Below are 23,028 nucleotides of genomic sequence, written 5' to 3' on the forward strand. Positions count from 1 at the left end.
TCCTAGCCGAACTCAACAACTGAAAACAATCAAAACCCTAGCCGCCGTCAAGTTAAGTTCGATCAAAACCCAACCAGAAGCCAAGTTATCGACAAACCCTAGCTCAGATTTGCAGCCTCCAATAAGATTTCTTTCAGCAATCAGATAACACCCACTAGACAAGACGCTAATAAGTAGCTTGTTGAATGGAAGCTCTGGGCGAAATTGGCGACCACGTGAAACCCTAGCTTTCTTGTTCATCTTGTTCTTGCTGATCTTCTTCTTGATTAATCTGGGTTAGCGATTGTGGTTTTGTCGTTCCTTCTGAGTAAGGATACTAGACTTTACCGTGGTTGCTAATCTTTTGCCGTCAGGATTAGGATTAGTGTTGTTTTTTTTCGTTTTCTCTGCTAGGGTTTGCTGATTTCGTTTGGGTTGCTTGTTTTTTTGATTTGTCTGCACGGTGCATGTTCTAGTTTTTGATTGCCATGGAAGCGAGTCAGATCAAACCGACGGATAACGATGCAAGACATGCAAAGCCGCCGGATATTTTGACATCCACGTTAAACCCTAATAAGGGTTTTGCTTCGAGAACTCTAAACATTGATGGGAAAACGTTTTGTCCACGAAGGGGGGTCTCGTCTGATAATCAGCAAGGGCAGAAAGTTGTGAACATAATAGATGAGCTCACCAAAATCACTGTTCCAGTTGATGTCCAAACTGATGGCCAACATGATGCTAATCTAGAGACTGTGAATTTGGTAGGTGACCGTTCAAACCTGAATCTTTCTCCTCAGGCTACATATGCAGATAGGGTTAAAAATAACATGAAAGGGAAACGTGAGGTTAACTTCAGACTTCTTGAATCCATGGAGACTGTGGAGGAGGCTGATGTGGTTATCCCGAAAGAAGCTGTTCGGCAGGTACAAAAGAAATTCGAGAACGTTCTTTATGGTTATTTTCTGGGTGATAGGTTACCGTTTCCGGTAGTAGATTATTATGTTAAGAATGTCTGGGTGAAGTATGGGTTTGTTAAGGCAATGATGAACTCTGAGGGGTTTTTCTTTTTCAAGTTTGCAACCAAGGAGGGTATGAATCAAGTTCTAGAGGGGGGACCATGGTTGATACGTAAGATGCCATTATTCTTGAATGTATGGGGTCCGACAGTCAGTCTAAAGAAAGATGGAATTAAGTCTGTGCCTGTGTGGGTAAAGTTTCATAATGTTCCTCTTGCTGTTTACTCTGATGATGGTCTTAGCCTTCTAGCTTTGAAAGTTGGTATCCCCAAGAGATTAGATGCTTACACAGCTGATATGTGTATTGATAATTGGGGCCGGACTAGCTATGCTCGTGCCCTGGTAGAGATAAATGCAGAAAACGAGCTAAAGAGTCAAGTAGTTGTAGCTATTCCAAAGATGGATGAAGAGGGTTTTGTAAAGGAAAGCATCAGGATTGAGTATGAGTGGAAACCACATCGCTGTGATACTTGTCGGATATTTGGCCATAATAATTCGTCTTGCCCGAGTAATCCTAAGGATAAAGCTAAACAGGTTACTATCGATGATGAGGGGTATATTATGGATAGAAGGAAGATAGCCAAGCATGGCTTCCCGCAGAAAAAACAGAAGCCGAGATTTGTTTATAAACCTAAGCCTAACTCAAATGGGGCTAGCACTTCAGGTACAAAGGAACAACCGGAAACAAAAAAAGCGTCTTATCATGTGGATACTCAGAATAAGTTTGAAAGTCTAGCCGATGACTCGTTGAAATCAGGAACTTTGAATGAGCTGAATTATGGTGATTCGATTTATGAGAAGCCTCAAAGTTCAGGAAGTAGTCAAGTTGAGAAGAGTCCAATGCATCAAAACCCGTATGATCTTGAGGAGGAGGGATTTCGTGATCCTTTCCATACAGAAGTTTCGTCATTCATGAGTTTGAATAAAAAGAAAGATAATTCTGAGGGGGCAAGCACTCCCGGTGACATGGGTTTACATGGATAGTATAGCTGCATGGAATATAAGGGGCTTGAACCGGCCCCTGAAACAAAGGGAGGTTCAGCAAATAGTTAAAGAAAATCATCTGAATGTATGTGCTATATTAGAGTCTCATGTAGAGGTCTCAAATCTGTCAAAGGTGTGTGGTAGAGTGTTTAAAAAGTGGGATTGGACGTCTAATGGAGCGGTTTGCAACAAAGGAACCAGAATTATTGTGGGATGGAATGATGACCACGTTCAGCTTATGGTGCTAGCTCAAACAGACCAGGTGATGCATGTTCAACTTAAGTCAAAGATTGATTCCAAAATTTTGTTTGTCTCTTTTGTCTATGCTAAGAATACCTATCAAGAACGACGGGTTCTCTGGCAAGATTTATGCAAGCATAGTTTGGTAGCTGGGAGCCATTCGTGGATAGTTATGGGGGATTTCAACTCGGCCCTCTATATGGATGACTGCCTGCATGGTACGTCTACTCCAACAATAGGTATGAGGGAGTTTTTTGAATGTGTTCAAAAGAATGAGTTAATGGACATTCCAGGCCATGGTCTTCACTTTACGTGGAACCAAAAACCTAACGACGGTGTAGGTATCTTAAAGAAGATTGACCGGGTGATGGGTAACGTTGCTTTTTTGGACGATTTTCCGAATGCCCATGTGGTTTATCATCCGTACCGGTTGTCGGACCATACTCCATGTATACTGAAAACGGCTAGAGAGATCCGAATGAAGCCAAAACCTTTCAAGTTTGCGAACTTCATTGCTGCTAAAGATGGTTTTAAGGAGTGTGTTAAGGCTGAATGGAGTAAAAACATGGTAGGTATTCCGATGCTATCAGTGGTGAAGAAGCTTCGAAACCTCAAACACCCGTTACGGAGCCTTCTTCACAAGCAAGGTAACTTGCATGTTAAGGTTAATGATCTTAGAGCTCGTTTGGATGATGTTCATAAACTGATTGATCAGAACCCGTTTGATGCGGATCTACGGGCCAAAGAATCACAGATTATCAAAGACCTCCAGAGCGCTGCTTATGATGAGGAATTGTTTGTGAAACAGAAAGCCAAGCTTGACTGGCTTAGTGCGGGTGACGGTAACACGACTTATTTTCACAATTTCGTTAAGAGTAGAAATGCAAGGAGCAAAATTCATTCTATTAACGATGTTGATGGTAATCATTTTGAAGGCCCAGATGTGGAATGTGCTATAGTTGATCACTACATGAAGTTTTTGGGTATAGAATCTGCGGTGGAGGACATGAATATAGAGGAGTTGTTTTCAAATACCGTAAATCCGGTTGATGCTAATCACATGATTCGGCCTGTGACTCGTGAAGAAATAAAGGCTGCAATGTTTAGTATTGGAGATAATAAAGCTCCAGGGCCAGATGGTTTTACGTCAGTTTTTTTCAAGAAAACTTGGGATATAGTGGGTGAAGAGGTCTCGGATGCGATTATGCAGTTTTTTGATAATGGTAAATTGCTTCAACAGGTTAATCATACTATAATTGCTCTTGTCCCTAAAGTTCCTACTCCTTCGTCGGTGCTCGACTACAGACCCATCTCTTGCTGCAATGTTATTCTTAAATGTATAAGCAAAATTTTGGCGGATCGAATAAAAGGGAGTTTGGGTGGTTTGGTGAATATAAATCAATCGGCTTTCATTCCGGGTAGGAGGATTTCTGATAATATCCTGCTCACTCAGGAGTTAATGCATAATTACCATCTTCATAAGGGAAAACCAAGGTGTGCCTTCAAGATTGACATTCAGAAAGCCTACGATACGGTTAGCTGGTCTTTTCTAAAGTCTATTCTAATCAAGTTTGGTTTCCCTAGTAGAATGGTTGATTGGATAATGACATGTGTGTCCACTGTTTCGTTTTCCTTGAGTGTTAATGGGAATCTTTGTGGTTACTTCAAAGGTAAAAGAGGCCTTAGGCAGGGAGATCCTATATCCCCTTATTTGTTCACGTTAGTTATGGAAGTTCTTTCGTTGCTGTTACAAAAAGCTGCTGATCAACACCCTGCGTTCAGATATCATGATAAGTGCAAGCAGCAGAAGATTATCAACGTGTCCTTTGCCGATGATCTTTTCCTGTTTATTAACCCGGACATGGTCTCTGTTAAAGTGATGCGTGATACATTGGAATTGTTTACTAGAATGTCGGGATTAACTCCGAATCTAGCTAAAAGCACTACATTCTTTTGCAATGTCTCTCATGTGGTCAAGCAGGAAATTCGGTCGCTATTGCCGTTTCAAGAGGGAGAGCTCCCTGTGAAGTATTTGGGAGTGCCTCTTATATCTACTAAGCTTATGTATAAGGATTGCAAGATTCTTGTGGACCGGGTAGATAAAAAGATCGATCATTGGATGAATAAAACTCTTTCTTTTGCGGGTAGACTCCAACTGATTAAATCAGTCATATCGGCTATGCATATTTATTGGGCATCTGTGTTTATGCTTCCGGCGCGTATTATTGGTGATATTGAAAAGCGTATGCGGAATTTTCTATGGAGCGGGGGGCTGAATAAAGTTAGCCATCCTAAAGTGGCATGGAAAAATGTTTTTCTTCCTAAGACGGAAGGGGGATTGGGTATTCGAAGGATCCAGGATATGAATAAAGCTCTTCTTGCTAATCATGTTTGGAGTATTTTGCTTAAAAGGGAGTCGTTGTGGGTTAAATGGGCCCATTCCTACAGGATTAAGGGTAAGAACTTTTGGGATATACCGTTTCGGGGCAGCATGACTTGGGGGTGGCGGAAAATTCTTAAGCTTCGTGCTTCTATTCGTCAGTTTACTTGGTATGAGATTGGTAATGGCCGGAGCACGAATGCATGGCATGATAACTGGTGTAATCATAGTCCCTTGGGAGCCTTCATTACGCCAAGACGCATACATGGGGCGGGATTTAATATGAGCTCTAAAGTTGCGGATCTTGTCAGTCACCGTAGTGAGTGGATATGGCCTAGCTCGTGGCTTCAGTTATATCCGGGTTTGATGAGTCTTGTGCCGCCTATTCTGAACCAAAATGTTCCGGATAAGTTGTTATGGAAGGATAGATATGCTAAGCATAGGGAGTTCAGTACATATGAAGCTTGGGATAACGTTCGTTCGCGGGGGGAAGAGGTTCATTGGGCTGAGCTGGTGTGGTTTTCTCAGTGTATCCCGAGGCATTCGTTTCACATGTGGCTTGTTATAAAAAATAAGCTCAAAACTCAAGATCGGATGGGGATATGGGACGCAGGTAGTGCAACTAATTTAAACCTCATGTGTTGTCCGCTTTGCTGGAACGGTAAAGACTCTCGTGATCACTTATTTTTCCAATGCTCGTTTGGGTTGCAAGTGTGGAATATGGTTAAAGATTTGGCGTACATGGAAACAGTCGATGCCAATTGGGATTCTATTATGAATTGGTTTTATCAAAATCCTTCGGGTAAGTCGTCAGAATTTTTAGTTGGTAAAATGGTTGTTGCGGCTTCAACTTATTTTATATGGCAAGAGAGGAACAATAGATTATTTTCTACAAAGCAGCGGGAGGCTACCTTGATTGCAAATATTATTCTCCATACGGTCCGCATGAAGTTGATGACGTTCAAGCCAGGGAGAGGATCCAAGAGTCCGTTATTGCTAGAGCGGTGGAAGTTCCAAGTCAAGACTATGAGCATTGATCCAGGCTAGAGTGGATATGTAGTCTTTGTGTGTCTTGTTGTTGCCATTGTTTCGGCTTCTGGTCGTGTTTTGATGTGGTTGTTTTTGTTTTGTTTGGTCGTGATTGCTTGTTGGTGTTTTTGGTTTTGCTAGTCTTGGTATGCCAAGGCTAGCCCTAGTGTGCCTCTCTGGCCCACTCGTGTAATTCTTTATTCTTTATATAAAATTCACCGGGGTAACCCTTTACCCAAAAAAAAAAAAACACCCACTAGACACTCCCAATCTGCCGTAATCAGATTGTAGAAACCCTAGCAACCGTACCCAAATATGCAGAAACGAAACCTGACAACCTTGGCGCCGTCAACCCTAATGCAATCAGGAGATGACGAATCAGCGAACAGCAATGATACTCTCTTGTAGTAAACCCAAACCAGATTAAACTTGAATCCAAATAACCACAGCAGCCAAGTGCAAAGAGCCCAAGAACAGAAGAAAAAACGTAACCCTAATACCTAAAAACGGACCAAAGATGATTATAATGAATTGCAAGGATAAACTAGAGATCATAAGACTCTAATCACACAAAAAATCCTCATAATCAGCAAGAGATCACGAATTTTAGGTCACAGAAAGGTGGTCCTCGTTTTTCTCCATTAGAGAGAGAAAACTAGGGACTTAACGGGCTCATTGTAAGGTGTTTGGTCATTCTGATGATTCCTGCCCGAGACAGCCTAGGAGGGCTCCTAAGGGGCCGATCACTGGTCAAAACAAACAAGAGGGAAGCAATACCCGGAAGCAAGTGAAACAGCCGGCTGTAGACAAAGAGGGATTTACGGATGTGGAGCGCAAAAAAGCGGCTAGGAAATCAGGGTTTCCTGTTAATAAGCAGAAGCAGAAATTCGAATATCGGCCGATTGGATCCAAGCCGCAGGGTGGGGCTACTACCTCAGGTCCGCCACCTAGTGTCAAAACGCACAATCCGTTTGATGTTCTTTCGGATACGGGTAAGAATGTGGGTAAAAATGGTGAAGCTCAGCATGATCAGCAGGAATCGGATGAGGAGGAGGTTGAAGAAGTCTACAATGAAACTGGTGCATTTATGACATCGGGTACTCATCCTTTCTCTTCGAAAGCAGGGGCAAGCACCTCTTCTACCAAGTTCTCGAATGGATAGGCTAGCTGTTTTTCGTCTGAAGGGGCTGCTGTTTTGTGGCTACTTTATATTTGATGATGGTGGTTGAGGATTTTGTTTTGTATTTTTGCATTGTTTGTCTACTAGATGTCGTGTCATGATGTATAGTAGACTAGGTTATGGGGTGTTATTGGTCTTTGGTTTTGTTTTGATTTACATATATGGGGCATGTCCTGTATATGAACTAGTGTGGAACATATCCTCACTACTTGTACTTAATTGCGGTTGCATTTTAATAGAATCACCGGGGTAACCCTTTACCCAAAAAAACTAGGGACTTAACGGACCTAACCATTAATTAACACTAGAAGCACAATAACATACCGAGCAAACCAAGGTGAGTTCACACTCTTACCAAGGCATGGGATTCCCGGTGGGTAGGGAATGGGATTGAAGGAAAAGGATTGATGAATTATTTGGACTTACACTGTTACTAGACTATCTACCATCGTGTGACACCTGTGTCACCGCGACCATCAAACAAATACCAAGCCGATAAAAAATATTGTATTTCATACTTGGGACCTTGTATAAATATGTGTATCTTTTGCACATAACAATTCTTGTTCAATTTCAAACTTTATTTCGCTTTCTGGAGAATTATACGCAAGCTGGTGCGTAAACGTACTCAGTTTAAATGCGACAAATACTCCGGAACACCATCATATACTTAACATACCTTAAATAACCTTTACATAACTTAGAAATAAGTTTTTAAGGCTTTGGTATGGCAAAAACAAGTTAATTCGCTTACAGGGACTAAACTTGACAAACTGTGAAAGTATGCCAATCTGAACTGTAACGAGCATTCCGGAACACGTCCATAAGTTAAAAATACCATAAATATCCTTTGCATAGCTTAGAAATAGGCTTTGAGGGGTTTGGTATCCTAAAACAAACTTTTGGATCATTCAGGGGCTAAAAGTGTCAAAAAGTGCACAAGTTTGCACTTTCGCGCATAACTTACGTTCTGAATACATCCGGACATCCAAAAATTTATGTAAGCATCCTTATATTATGCCTTAGTGTTTGGCATGAGAAAAATCCATTCGTCGCGTCATTTGGATCGTTTTTCGCGCTTATGCGCATTCCGTCGTAATTAACTGAACATCGCATTCGTACGGCCAAACGAACCAACACCCGACATATTTTCGAGCATGTTTCATGTCCACAATGTTTAGGCATCATTTTAGGGCCTTAAAGCTGGCTTTACGGGCCTTAGAAGTGTCGGAAATGGCTTAAACATGCAACAGGGACCAAAACTACCATTTCTGAAAAATTGTGCAGATCAGGCATGCCCAGGCGGCCCGCCTGAGTTTTGTGCATATCCTGACGCGGGCCGCATGGCCCCTGCAGATGCAGAAACTTGTTTTCTTGGCTGAACTTGGCCTTTCAAACACGCCAAAGGGCAATACCCTTTCACAATCTCAGGAGCTAAGGGTCATTATGAGCCACCACAACTTTGCGACAAGTGTACGGGTTGGATCGTGACACGATATTGAAGAAACGATCCTAACGGTCTTGCTTTTCCTATAAATACCCCCACCCTTTTTTGCTAAAAACCCACAAAATCTGATCTAAACTCTAAGTTGAGGCCTTTGCTTCATACCTGAGCTCCTGGATCGAGATTAGCTTTCGGGGACCCTTCGTAAGTGTTCTTTCGTCCTTTTATTCGCTTTTCGAGTCCGAAATTCAACGTTTTGTTTGACTTTCTGCGTTGACCAGCCTATGGTCAACACGAAGTTCAATAGAACTTCATAACGTGAGCGTGATCACGATGGTTATAGTCCGTAGTGACTATACCTACTGATTACCACGTTATCTAGGCTCAGTGACGAGTCGTAGTTTCGGCGTTCCAGACGCGTTATACGCGAACGTCGTTAAGGTAGCATAAGCTACCTAAACGGGTCGTAATGGGTCGTAAGCACTTAGGTTAGGTTTCATTTTAGTATGTAGGCTTTGTTAAACCATATTTCACGAGTCTCCATGCTCGTTTGGTTTACGAACCCGCGTACTATCCGATCTTCCGATTTAGGTCCGGTATATTAACATAGCTACCTATTAGGTGCCGTTTGATATTCCGTGATCTCTAGCATTGTGTGATTATTACACAAGAACTTCAAAGCAATCTCAGGTGAGTACATCGAACCCCTCTTTTACTGTTTTCCAAATTGTTTTGGGGTGGAACACATGTGCCTACTTGTTACTTTCATGCTTTCCATGTTTTCACATCGTATACCTGCTATATTCGTTAATACATTATAGTACATGATTTCATTACATCTCATGTTATGTATGCCCATTGTGTGCGTACTTAGTACATGGTTTTACATTACCTTTCATGCTATGTATGCCCCATTGTGTGCGTACTTAGTACATTGCTTTACATTACATTTTATGCTATGTATGCCCATTGTGTGCGTACTTAGTACATTGTTTCACATTAAATTTCATGCTATTTATGCCCATTGTGTGCATACTTAGTACATCACTTTACAATACATTTCATGCTACGTACGCCCATTGTGTGCATACGTAGTACATTATTCTACATTGCATTTCTGTTGCATATGCTCATCCAGCATATGAACACATTATACTACATTTTGAACCGTTGTAACCATTTGACTATGTGGACCGTCTAAACCCTTTGATTATATGAACCGTTCGTAACCATTGAACCGTGTGAACCAGTTGTATCTGTTGACATGATTTACATTTGACAATAGACATTCGACTATACATGAGCATTTCTACAATTGTTAAACACTTCATCTTGATGGTTTGGTTTGAGCAAGTGATCTAAGTAACAAGGCATGTGTAATATGATACAAGCATGGTGGATATACCGCTGGTACTTCCTATATATAAGTGTTTGTATGGTATTACATATCGTAGCGTTACTTGAATCATTTCAATTTGAGACATATAACATTTTATACAAATAACACACTTTTCACGAGACATTGATTTACAAACGACTTATCTTATACAAACTCATTTTACATGGTTATCCATTTAACCACACAGCGTTCTCTTATTTTTACATATCATCTGATCCTACCGTTTTTCAAATGATTTACAAGAAAAGCAAAATACAAGGTTCATGACTAAACATTTTCTCAAAACATAAGTCATGAATTCCGTTTTCACAAAACCAATGTATCTCACAGGCATTTTTATGCTGACGTACCTATTTTCACATGTGTTTTCAGGAGATGATGCATTGGACTTATCAAGACATACTTAGGCGGACCTGTGCCTTAGTGACTTAAAACGAGATAAGAACTAGTTAATTTATGTTATGTACTCTTTGGTTCTTGTTTAAACAATGTATACTTTCATATTTGTTTAATAAAACGAAACTTCATTTGCCATGGATTTGAAACAATAAATTCTGTTACAACACTCCCCGATGTTTCCCCCATGATTTGTATGTTCTTCGTGGTCGGGGTGTGACACATCGTCCTTGGATGTGAAGGACCCATACGTAAAACCTACGTATACATGTACTTACCCCTATCCTCAGGTTGCGAAGGACACTTACGTAAAACCTACGTAAACTTATACTTACTACTGCCTCGGATTGTGAAGGGCACCTACGTAAAACCTATGTAACCCCCGCGTACCACTGTCATCGGGATAAGAAGGACACTTACGTAAAACCTACGTAAACCTCGTACGTACTACTGTTCTCCGGTTAAGAAGAACACTTATGGTTACCTCTAGTCTAGTACATACACACATGGGAAGCCTCCACTAAATGAACATACAATTGACTTAGTTAATGACGCATGGTGATGTAACGAACTTACTTACTGTGAACTCGCTCAACTAGTTGTTAACTCTCTGTTACATGCCTTGCAGGTCGTTAGGTAGACATGGAGCTTGCACTGGGAGGCGCGGTCGTTGTGGACAAGGATCGTGAATGCTTTGATTAAACATTTTGACATTACATACTCATACTTATGTTGGGTTTATTTATATGCTTCCGCTAAACATTGATATTGCACTTATGTTAAAAACGCAGTGGAAAAAACTAAATGGTAAGGCTACGGGGGCGACTTGGGCGATTCGTGAATACCCTACTAGATTTTGTTGTTCCTAATCTCGTTTGATCTTGATTATCATCTTACGGATTTCATTGATCCTTCGAAGGCGATAATCAATCAAGTATAATCAGGTCAGGGTTTTGTGTTCTTGGGTTCCGTATTTTTTATTGAAGTTAGCGGCGGGTTTCTTTATCTTTGACTAGGGTTTCGTATCCAAGTGGGGGACAAAGATAGATTACATTAATTTCTTTGTCTGTTACTTGTTCCATTGTTCGAGGTTGTTCCTAAAGGCTGCTGGGGTTCCTTTTAGTCACGGGCACTTTGTGTTTTACGAGGATTCGGCTGATTCTTTGTTCCATTGTCCGAGGTGACTATTACGGCTGCTAGGGTTTCTTTTGTCAACCGTTTTTGTCTTATTCAAGCCGGCACACATATCATACTTTAATCAGTCTACGCTACATTTGTTTAGTGTGTACGAATTTAGTTTCGGGATGGATGATCTAACCGGCTCGGGTGGTAAGAAACAGGATATTCAAGCGACACCGAGGGCAACGTTTGAAGAAATTGCAGCAAGGTTTAAAATCATTGACGATCTTTCGGCTCAAACTGAACCTCGTAATGTTAACATAATTGATGAATTGGTTAAGAATTCAGATCCAATTGAAGCTGAAAATCTACGGTCAGCAACTAGGGTTTCTGATTGGGAAGGGATTAAACAAGCTACCAAGAGATATGCGCAAAGATTGGATGCTGCTGCTCTGGCAGGTCATGGGAATTTGCAACCTTCAGCGACGACGGAACCATTATCATTTGCAAATGCAGTAAAGAACTTGAATGAGAAGGTGACGGTGAACTTTAGGGAGTTGGAGTCTTCTGAGGTTGTTGATGGAGCTGATGTTGTTATTCCGTTGGCTTCGGTTAAGCAAGTCACGGACAGGTATGCAAACACTCTCTATGGGTATTTCTTGGGTAAACGGCTAGCGTTTCCGGTGGTGGATTACTTTGCTAAGAACAACTGGGTTAAGTATGGTCTGGCTAGATTGATGATGAATGCGAATGGCTTCTTTTTCTTTAAGTTTAAAACTAAGGAAGGGATGGATAAAATGTTAGAGGATGGGCCATGGATGATAAGAAATGTTCCGATTATCTTGAAGATGTGGTCGCCCTCTATCAAACTAGAAAAAGAGGATATTAAAGCTATTCCGGTGTGGGTAAAGATGCACGATGTGCCGCTAACAGCTTATACCGAGGATGGTCTTAGTTTGATTGCATCAAAGTTAGGGGTGCCTAAGATGTTGGATACGTATACTACTACGATGTGTGCTGAATCTTGGGGTAGAAGTAGTTACGCTAGAGCTCTTATTGAAGTGTAGGCGGGGGCTGAATTAAAAAGAAGTGTCACTGTTGCCATTCCATCTTTAGATGGTAATGGTTATTCTAAGGTAGTAGTCAAAATTGAATATGATTGGGAGCCTTTAAGGTGTCCGTCTTGCTGTGTTTTTGGTCATGATGATAGTTCGTGCCCAAAGAACCCTCAGGTTGTTCCGAATGGGGATTATGGAAAAAAGGGTGATGATTTTCAGGTTGTGGGTGCTAAAAAGAAGAAAGCTACTACTCAAGGGCTTCATATAAAAAATCAAAAACCTAAAGTAGTCTATCGTCCAGTTGCCAAACCTAAACCGAATTCGGCTGTAAAAAATTCGTACCAGGTTTCAACGTCGAACCCTTTTGATAGTCTTAAAGATGACGATGGTAATGGTACCATGGTGGGGCGAGTGGCTGGTAATCAGGGAGGTACCAACGTGGGTCGGGTTAAGAAGAAACCTTCGAGGGACGGGCAGGAATCGGATGAGGAGGAGGTCGAAGAAATCTACAACGAAACTAGTGCATTCATGACATCGGGTACTCATCCTTTCTCTTCAAAAGCAGGGGCAAGCACCTCTTCTTCCAAGTTCTCGAATGGATAGATTGTCTGCGTTTCGTCTGAAGGGGCTGCGGTTTTGTGGCCACTTTATTTTTGATGATGGTGGTTGAGATTATGTGTTTGTGGTTTGCTTTGTTTGTCTACTAAATGTCGAGTCTCGATGTATAGTAGACTAGGTTATGGGGTATTATAGGTCTTTGGTTTTGTTTTGTTTTACATATATGGGGCATGTCCTGTATATGAACTAGTGTGGAACACATCCTCACTACTTGTACTTAATTGCGGTTGCATTTTAATAGAATCACCGGGGTAACCCTTTACCCAAAAAAAATATTGCACTTATGTTTTGAACACCGTACATATTGGTTTGGTTGAATTACATTTACACTTACTTATTATTTACATGTTCAATATGATTGGTGGCTTGATCCTGGTCATGTCACGCCTCCAAGCGGTGGTACTCCGCGTGTGGATTTTGGGGGTGTGACAGCTCAGGCAGGAGGTATAACCTGCCATTGCAACTCACTCTAGGATCTTTAGATCCTACCCTCGTGAACCAACGCTTGTGTTTAACTTGTCTCATCTTACTCACACGACAGGTCAACCTGCTCAGCCTCGTGTGTGCACTTTTAAAACTTTTATGGACTGTCGACCTACTACTTTCAACGGCACTGAAGGATCTGTAGGCCTCCTCCACTGGTTTGAGAAGCTCGAGTCTGTCTTCAAAATGTGTGAATGCCCTAAGGCTCGAAGGTTGAAGTATGCTACTGGTACTCTTGAAGGTGTAGCACTCACGTGGTGGAACGCTCAGGTTCAAATGTTGGGGATTGTTGCTGCTAATGCCACCCGAATGACTTCAAGGATTTGATCAAGGAGGAATACTGCAACCGTGATGACATCCACAAGCTAGAAGTGGAGTTCTTCAACTTAAAGATGACGGGATCGGAAATCGAAGCTTATACGAAGAGATCAAACGAACTGGCTATCTTGTGTCCTACTATGGTGGATCCTCCTATCAAGCGTATCGAGCTGTACCTTAAGGGTTTAGTGCCAGAGATCCAGAGTCATGTGACTGTAGCAAACCTCGCTACTATTCAGCAAGTTATTCGTTTGGCTCATAGTCTCACTGATCAGGCAGTCGAGCAGAACAGACTGCCCAAGCGTATTGGTACTACTACTACCACTTCTGATGCCCCCAGCGACAACAAGCGCAAATGGGATGGAGTCTCAAGCAAGGGTTCAACATCAGCTCAGTCTCAGTCTCAGCAGCGAAAGACAAATTACTACAAGAGCCCTGGTCAACAATCTTCTGGTAGTCAAGGGCAGAGTGGGTACAAGGGGAACCACCCCAGATGCAATCAATGTGGTTTTCATCATAGCGGACCGTGCACTAAGGGCACTTGTCAGAGGTGCAGCAAACCTGGCCATGCGGCCAAGGATTGCAGGAGTCTCTACCCTGCAAATCAGCGACGACAGAACCAGCAACAAGCTCCACAGAATCACCGTCAGCAGCAGCAGCAGGGCAACAACAAAGGATGCTTTCAGTGTGGTGCTGAAGGCCACTTCAAAAGAGACTGCCCCGAGCTGAATCAGCGACAAAACAACAACAACAATCAGGGAAATGGAAACAATAATGGGGGAAACAATGGTGGCAACGGTGCCAGGGGTCGAGCTTTTGTGATTGGTCAGGGTGACGCGAGGAACGATCCCAACGTGGTGATCGGTAAGTTTCTTTTGGATGATTTCTTTGTTACTGTTTTATTTGATTCGGGTGCCGATACTAGTTATGTGTCTCTAAAAGTTAGTCAAATGCTTAAGCACGCCCCAACACTTTTGAGCACCAAGCACATGGTAGAACTAGCAAACGGTAAAAGTCTTGAAGCCACACACATAGTTAAGGGTTGTAAACTTATCCTAGCTGGTCAGACCATCTCTATCGATCTTATTCCCATCGTTCTTGGTAGTTTCGACATCGTTATTGGTATGGATTGGTTATCTCAACATCGAGCAGAGATCCTTTGCAAGGAGAAGATCGTCCGCATTCCTCATTCTGGTAAGGAACCTTTAGTGATTCATGGCGACAAGAGTGGTGCTGTTGTGGGCATCATTTCTTTTCTTAAGGCCCAGAAGTGTTTACGAAAGGGCCACACTGCTATTCTAGCCCTCGTTACTGACACCTCAGCGAAAGAGAAGAAGATAGAAGATATTCCGATTGTACGCGACTTCCCTGGGGTATTTCCTGAGCAATTACCTGGTCTCCCGCCCCATCGTCAAGTTGAGTTTCAAATCGAGCTAGCTCCTGGAGCAGTGCCCATAGCTCAAGCACCTTATCGTATAGCCCCATCAGAACTTGAAGAACTATCCACGCAACTATAAGAGCTCTTGGACAAGGGTTTCATTCGTTCTAGCTCTTCACCTTGGGGAGCTCCAGTGTTATTTGTGAAGAAAAAAGACGGTACCTTTAGAACGTGTATTGACTACTGCGAACTCAACAAGGTGACCGTAAAGAATCACTATCCTCTTCCACGCATTGATGACTTATTCGACCAACTGCAAGGGTCGAGCTACTGCTCGAAGATTGACCTGAGGTCAGGCTACCATCAACTGAGAGTCCAAGATGAGGATATCTCTAAGACAACATTCAGGAGTCAATATGGGCATTACGAGTTTCTGGTTATGCCTTTCGGATTGACGAACGCACCTACGGTCTTCATGGATCTTTTGAACAGAGTGTGCAAGCCCTACCTGGATAAGTTCGTTATTGTTTTCATCGACGACATCCTGATCTATTCTAAGAGTTAGGAGGAACACGAGCAACACCTGAGACTTATTTTGGAACTCCTTCGATCAGAGCAGCTATATGCCAAGTTTTCGAATTGCGACTTTTGGCTTCGGGAAGTCCATTTCTTAGGCCACGTGGTAAACAAGGATGGGATCCATGTTGATCCATCCAACGTTGATTCGATCAAATACTGGCCTGCACCTCGTACACCAACAGAAATCCGCCAATTCTTGGGTTTGGCGGGCTACTACAGAAGGTTCATCATGGATTTCTCCATGATTGCGCAACCTCTCACCTCACTAACTAAGAAAGGTGTCACCTATCGTTGGGGTGATGCACAGGAGTCCGTGTTTCAGCACTTAAAAGATAGACTTTGTAGCGCACCGATTCTTTCATTGCCTGAAGGCACAGACGATTTTGTGGTTTATTGTGACCCGTCAATTCAGGGTCTTGGTTGCGTGTTGATGCAACGGGATAAAGTCATTGCTTATGCATCGCGCCAACTTAAAGTTCACGAAAGGAATTACACTACACACGATCTGGAGCTGGGAGCTGTGGTTTTCACACTTAAGATATGGAGACATTACCTGTACGGTACCAAGTACACCATTTACACCGATCACAGGAGTCTCGAGCATATCTTCAAGCAAAAGGAGTTAAACATGCGATAACGTCGATGGGTCGAGCTCTTGAATGACTACGAATGCGCGATCAAGTACCATCCGGGCAAAGCCAATGTTGTGGCCGACGCTCTCAGTCGAAAGGATGCTACACCTAAACGCGTGCGTGCATTACAACTTACCATCCAATCTAGTCTTCCTACTCAGATACGAGATGCTCAGGTTGAAGCATTGAAAGCAGAGAACGTCAGGGCGGAGTCCCTACGTGGATCAAGGAAACGGTTAGAACAAAAGGAAGATGGCGCTTACTACATTACAGGGCGCATCTGGGTCCCATTTTATGGAAATTTACGCGAACTGGTGATGGATGAAGCACATAAGTCTCGTTACTCAGTACATCCTGGTTCGGATAAGATGTACCACGACTTAAAGACTACATTGGGTGGCCTAGTATGAAAGCCCACATAGCAACTTACGTCAGCAAGTGTTTGACTTGTGCGAGAGTCAAGACCAAATATCAGAAACCATCGGGCCTACTCCAACAACCAGAGATTCCACAATGGAAATGGGAGCAAATTTCCATGGATTTCGTTACTGGCCTGCCTAGATCTCAACGTGGAAAGGACACTATTTGGGTGATAGTGGATTGATTAACTAAGTCTGCACACTTTTTGGCTATTAAAGAAACAGACAAGTTTTCTACCTTAGCAGACGTTTACTTAAAGGAGGTGGTTTCGAGGCACGGGGTGCCAACCTCCATTATTTCCAATCGTGATGCGCGTTTTACTTCTGAACTGTGGTCGGCAATGCACAGGTCCTTTGGCTCACGTTTAGACATGAGCACCGCTTATCATCCACAGACGGATGGGTAGTCTGAGCGCACCATCCAAACCCTTGAAGACATGCTTAGGGCATGTGTGATTGATTTTGGCAACGGCTGGGAGAAACATCTACCATTAGTGGAATTTTCGTATAACAACAGTTACCACACCAGCATCCAAGCCGCTCCGTTTGAGGCATTGTACGGTCGTAAATGCCGATCACCTCTTTGCTGGGCAGAAGTTGGAGACAGGCTGACAGCCAAATCACGGGTCCAGAACTTGTAGTAGACACAACGGAAAGGATTGCCCAGATACGACAACGAATGGCGGCATCTCGTGACCGTCAGAAAAGCTACGCTGATAAGCGTAGGAAACCACTCGAATTCGAGGTTGGGGATCGAGTGCTACTCAAAGTCTCACCTTGGAAAGGCGTAGTTTTTTTTGGGTAAAGGGATTACCCCAGGTAAATGTTATAAATGAAAATACGAACAAGGGCATGCCCAAAGCGGACACACCAACTAGGCTTGACATACCAACGCCTAGGACACAAGAACAGCACAACCCACAAACACAACCATCAAAGAACAAACTATAACAAAATGACCAGCACTATACAAGAACAACTAAACGAAATAAAATCAGCTAGCCTGGATCGTTTGCCTCATCATTCGAACCGATCTTCCATGTCCTTAGTAGAGTCTCAATACTCGATTGTCTTCGAAACTTGAACCCCATTAACCGTAAACGGACAACTTCCTTAATCCTCTGAATCACCACATTCTGATCAGCAAAAACATTGGAAAATAGGCAATTATTTCGCTCTTGCCATATGAAGTAAGTCGAAGACGCAATAACCAGCTTGCATATAATATGCCCCGTCTTCTTCGAGCTTGCATTTTGTTCCATCCATGTCATAATCGATTGCCAAGTGCTATCAACATTACCCATTTGAACCATATTCTTAACTTCGTTCCACACTTTTGAAGCAAACGAGCACTGAAAAAACAAATGATCTCTAGAGTCCCGATTGGTTCTACACAGCGGACAACACATGAGGTTTAAATTCGTTACACTTCCCGCCTCCCAAGCAACAAGCCGGTCTTGGGTTTTAAGTTTATTCTTTATGACTAACCATAAGTGAAATGAATGTCGTGGGATGCATTGAGAGAACCATACCCCATCAACCCAGGAGACTGGGTTCTGCCTACACCGAATAGCATGCCACACTTCTGATGAACGAAACGAGCATGAGTTCCCATCCAAATCTTTCCAAACCGTTCGGTCCACCATATTTTGCATCAATTGAGGAACATTTAACCCAATCAAAACCGGGTATAAATCATACCAAGCCTGCGGCCACCTCCAGTTTCCGTTTTCATCAATTAGATCCAAAATAGAAGATGAGATGTTGAAGCCCGCATTAGTTATTCTCTGTGGAGTAATGAATGAGCTTAGCGGACTAAGATGACACCAATTATCCCACCAGACATTCGTTTGAGCCCCACTTCGAACAACTTTCCATATAAAAGGCCTAACAACACTACGAAGAGATAAGATTTTCCTCCATCCCCAGCTCATACTACCTTTGTGTTGATATCCCAAAAACTCCTACCCTTCAATTTGTGTGTATGTATCCATTGAACCCAAAGAGACTTCCTATTAACCAGAATGCTCCAGATATGATTAGTCATAAGGGCCTTATTCACATCCGAAATACACTTTATGCCTAAACCACCCTCACTCTTCGGCAAGCAAACATCAGCCCAAGAGACTTTCGCCTTAACTCTACCCAGATTGTTACCATTCCATAAAAACCGTCGCATAAGCTTCTCAAGATCACTGATGACCCGAGAAGGAATAATAAAAACGGATGCCCAATAGATATGCATGGCTGACAAGACAGAGTTAATAAGTTGTAGTCTACCAGCAAAAGATAGCGACTTATTCAACCAGCTATTAATTCTCTTCTCCATCCGATCTAGAAGAGGTTTGCAATCTTTAAAGGCTAACTTGGATGAAATTAACGGGACCCCCAGATACCTGACCGGCAACGACCCTTCCTGGAAAGGCATGATCCGAAATATATCTTGTTTAACATTATGTGGCACATTACAGAAGTAAGCCGTGCTTTTTGCTGACCAGAAAGGTTAGTAAATTTCTCAATCGCATCTCGAACCTTTTTCACCGAAACAACATCCCCATGCACAAAAATGAATAAATCATCAGCGAAGGAAACGTTAATAATCTTCTGCTTAACACAGTTAGCATGAAATTTAAACATAGTGCTAGGATGGGCCGCTTGTTGTAGAAGCAAAGAAAGAACCTCCATAATCAATGTGAATAAGTATGGCGACATAGGACACCCTGCCTCAAGCCCCTCTTACCCCCGAAAAAACCATGCAAATTACCATTAATACTGAGAGAATAAGTGGTCGTGGTTACACAAGCCATAATCCACGCGACCATCTTTTGGTGAAACCCAAAGCCATGCAAAACATCCTCCAGAAACGCCCAACTAACGGTATCATAAGCCTTTTGGATATCTATTTTGAACGCACATCTAGCCGGACCCCGATTCAAGTGATAATTGTGTATCAATTCTTGAGTAAGCAGGATGTTATCAGATATTTTCCTACCCGGAACAAAGGCAGACTGATTGATACTAACCAAATCACCCAGACTCCCTTTCAATCTATCTGTAATTATCTTGCTGATACACTTGTATAAGACATTACAGCAAGAGATAGGACGATAATCCAGAACCGAATCCGGAGTCTCCACTTTTGGAATAAGAGCCAGAATAGTATGATTAAGTTGCTTCAAAATCTTACCATTATCAAAAAATTCTAAGATGGCCATAGTAATTTCATCACCCACAATATCCCATGTATGTTTAAAAAAAGCCGACGTATAACCATCAGGACCCGGAGCTTTATTCTCGCCAATACTAAACATAGCTTTCTTGATTTCTTCACGAGTAACCTGTCGAACCATATTATCAGCAACAGCAGGACTAAGAACATTAACAAAAAGATCCTCCTGATTAAAATGAATAACTTGGTCCTCCTTGCCCAGAAAGTTTGCATAATGGTTGACTAGAGCAATCGGCACATCTTCACCCTCAAACCGGTTGCCAGCAACATCCTTAATAGATTGTATTTTTGATCTAGCATTTCTACATTTCACACTGTTATGGAAGAAAGAAGTATTAGAATCCCCCGCCATAACCATTCCACTTTAGCCTTTTGCTTTAGAAAACATTCCTCATCATACGCCGCTGACTTGAATTCTTTTAAGTATTCATCCAATTTACTTCTCAACTCAGATACTTTATCATGCAGATTACCTTGTCGAAACAGAATTCTCCGCAAAAACGGCTTCAAATTCTTAAGTTTCTTAGTAACCGAGTACATAGCCACCCCATTAATCGTTTTCCTCCACTCCTGCTCAACCGAAGACCTGAATTCTGGTTTAGAAGTGATAAAGTTTGCAAATTTAAAAGATTTCGGCTTAGCCTTGGTCGGATTTCCCATCCTTAAAATACACGGAGTATGATCCGAAACACGGAAAGGATGATAAAGCACAAAAGCGTCCGGACATGTCTCTAAGAACTTCATATTACCCATCACCCGATCAATCTTTTTCATCAACCTAATTCCCTCCTTAGGCTTCTGGTTCCACGTAAAATGCAACCCATGGCCCATAATATCAATCAGCTCCGTTACCTGAACACAATCATAAAATTCTCGCATACTAATAGTTTGAGTGGATGAACCGCATATAGAATCTTCATGATGCAGAGCTGAGTTAAAATCTCCCATAACTACCCATGGTTTATCATGAGATAAGCCCTTATGCTTACAAAGGTTATTCCAAAGCCCTCGTCTATCCTGATAATTATTCTTCGCATACACAAACGAACAAAAAATAACTTTCATACAAGCCTTGTAGTGAAGTTGAACATGAATAACCTGGTCCGTTTGAGACAAAACCATGACATCAACATCATCCGAATTCCATCCCAAAATTATTCTAGTACCACGATCACACAAGTTACCATTGGACGTCCAACTCCAATTCCTGAAGACCCCTTTACAAACTTTATCAAGCTTCCTGATATCGACATGAGATTCCAGAATGGCACAAACAGCTAACTTATTTTCAGACAAAAGAATCCGAACCTCATTTTGTTTCAGGGGTTGGTTCAAACCCCTAATGTTCCACACAGCGATGCTATCCATTCAAACCATCTGGACCGGGAGTGCTTGCCCCCTCAGATTTATCTTTTCTGTTATCATTCCTCATAAACTTGGACATTTCAGTAGGAACCGAATCCACAACCTCATCATCAATGTGCACTTGGCACCCGCTTGCATTATTCATTACCGGTCTTGTTTCCAACCCGTCATCAGGATCTAACACATCTGCATCTCCATCATTCTTTGAAAGCACCTCAAAAGAATTCTTTATATTAACGTTACCAGCTTTATCATTATTCAGCTTATCATCTTTTGTACCTGAAGTGCTCGGCCCTGTTTTATTTATCTTAGGCTTGTAGATAATTTTCGGCTTTTGATTTTTCTGCACTGGTTTCAATCTAATCGTCTTCCTCTTGTCTGAAATAAAACCCTCATCATCAACAACCACCTGTTTCTTCTTGCTCTGAGCATTCTTACTACAGTTTTGGTCATTATGTCCGAACACACAACACAAAGAGCACCGTAATGGTTTCCATTCATACTCCACATCCACTCTCTCCATTAAATAACCCTCCTCATCAAGTTTCGGAATTGCAATAGTGATATGATCCTTTATCTCATTCTCCGCATTGATTTTAATTAAAGCCCTGGCAAAACTGCTCCTCCCCCAGTTCTCAGCACACATGTCCGTAGTATAACTATCTAATCTTTTTGGAACTCCTATCTTGGACGCTAGTAAGCTGAGCCCATCATCCGTGTAAACAGCTATCGGTACATTATGTAACTTAACCCACACCGGAACCGATTTAATACCCTCTTTTTTAAGGCTTATAGATGGAGACCAGACATTTAGAAACAATGGCACCTTCCTAATCAGCCATGGCCCCCCTTCAAGAACCTTAGCCATCCCCTCCTTTGAATCGAATTTAAAGAAAAAGAAGCCACTAGAATTCATCATCGCTTTAACAAACCCGAACTTTGACCAGGCATTCTTTGCATAATAATCAACTACCGGAAAAGGAAGCCTATCCCCCAAGAAATAACCAAACAAAATATTATCAAGTTTTTCCTGAACTTTTCGAATTACCTCACGAGGAATAACTACATCAGCATCTTGCACCTTCTCCAACGCTTCTAGCTTCCTGAAATTAACTTCCCGTTTCGGGGATGTCTTTTGCTTAACCATATCAGCATACGACCCTGGTTTGGTGCTATTCTCCGGCTTATCATCAAGAATCTGATCAATACTACTCTGAAGCTGGATTGGAACAGTAATTTTCTCAAGCTCATCAATAACGTTAATCGGTCTCGGCTCCTGATCATTGTTCCTGATAACCCCACGTCTCGGAGCTAAAGGATTGCCATCAATGTTAATGCTCCTGCCAGAAAAACCCTTCGTACCATAAGTTTTACCCTCAATATCCCCAACTCTCTCAACATTACTCATGTACGGAAAACTTTGTTTTAGACGGTCGTCCAGCTGGAGATTCCCAGACTTAAAACGATCATCCATGCTTAACGAAAACAACTCTCTTTGATCAAGAAACACAGCTAACCATGCACGTAAACAAAACAACAAAACCCGAAAGAAAACCACAGCCGCACAGAACACAGAAAAACCCTAAACAAGCAAAACCCTACCCCATGTGCCTTTTGAAATCATATAGAGGAATCAGTAAGTAAATAGAATACAAACTCACACCACTATACAACCAGATCAACACAAGAAACTAGGGCGGCGATTAGAAAAACAAGAAGAAACCCTAATTTAAACTCAATCCTTTTGCTAACAAGTTCGAATTGTATGTATTGATAAATCAAT

General features: G+C 42.1%; 2 protein-coding genes across 2 annotated transcripts; one reads left to right on the forward strand and one right to left on the reverse strand.

Moving 5' to 3' along the window:
* Window positions 1-467: 467 nt before the first annotated feature.
* On the forward strand, window positions 468-5,646 carry LOC110931776. Its single transcript, XM_022175154.1, has 2 exons — window positions 468-1,965; window positions 2,081-5,646. The coding sequence occupies exons 1-2, from the start codon at window positions 468-470 to the stop codon at window positions 5,644-5,646; spliced, it is 5,064 nt and encodes a 1,687-aa protein (XP_022030846.1).
* Window positions 5,647-17,649: 12,003 nt separating this feature from the next.
* Window positions 17,650-22,719, reverse strand: LOC110931775. Its single transcript, XM_022175153.1, has 6 exons — window positions 21,317-22,719; window positions 20,236-21,219; window positions 19,450-20,194; window positions 19,121-19,255; window positions 18,591-19,067; window positions 17,650-18,438 (listed from the first exon to the last, which is right to left on the reverse strand). Exons 1-6 carry the CDS (start codon window positions 22,717-22,719, stop codon window positions 17,650-17,652), a joined length of 4,533 nt encoding a protein of 1,510 aa, XP_022030845.1.
* Between the last annotated feature and the right edge of the window lie 309 nt (window positions 22,720-23,028).

The sequence above is a fragment of the Helianthus annuus genome, chromosome 3 (assembly GCF_002127325.2).
Source record: "Helianthus annuus cultivar XRQ/B chromosome 3, HanXRQr2.0-SUNRISE, whole genome shotgun sequence".
NCBI lineage: Eukaryota > Viridiplantae > Streptophyta > Magnoliopsida > Asterales > Asteraceae > Helianthus > Helianthus annuus.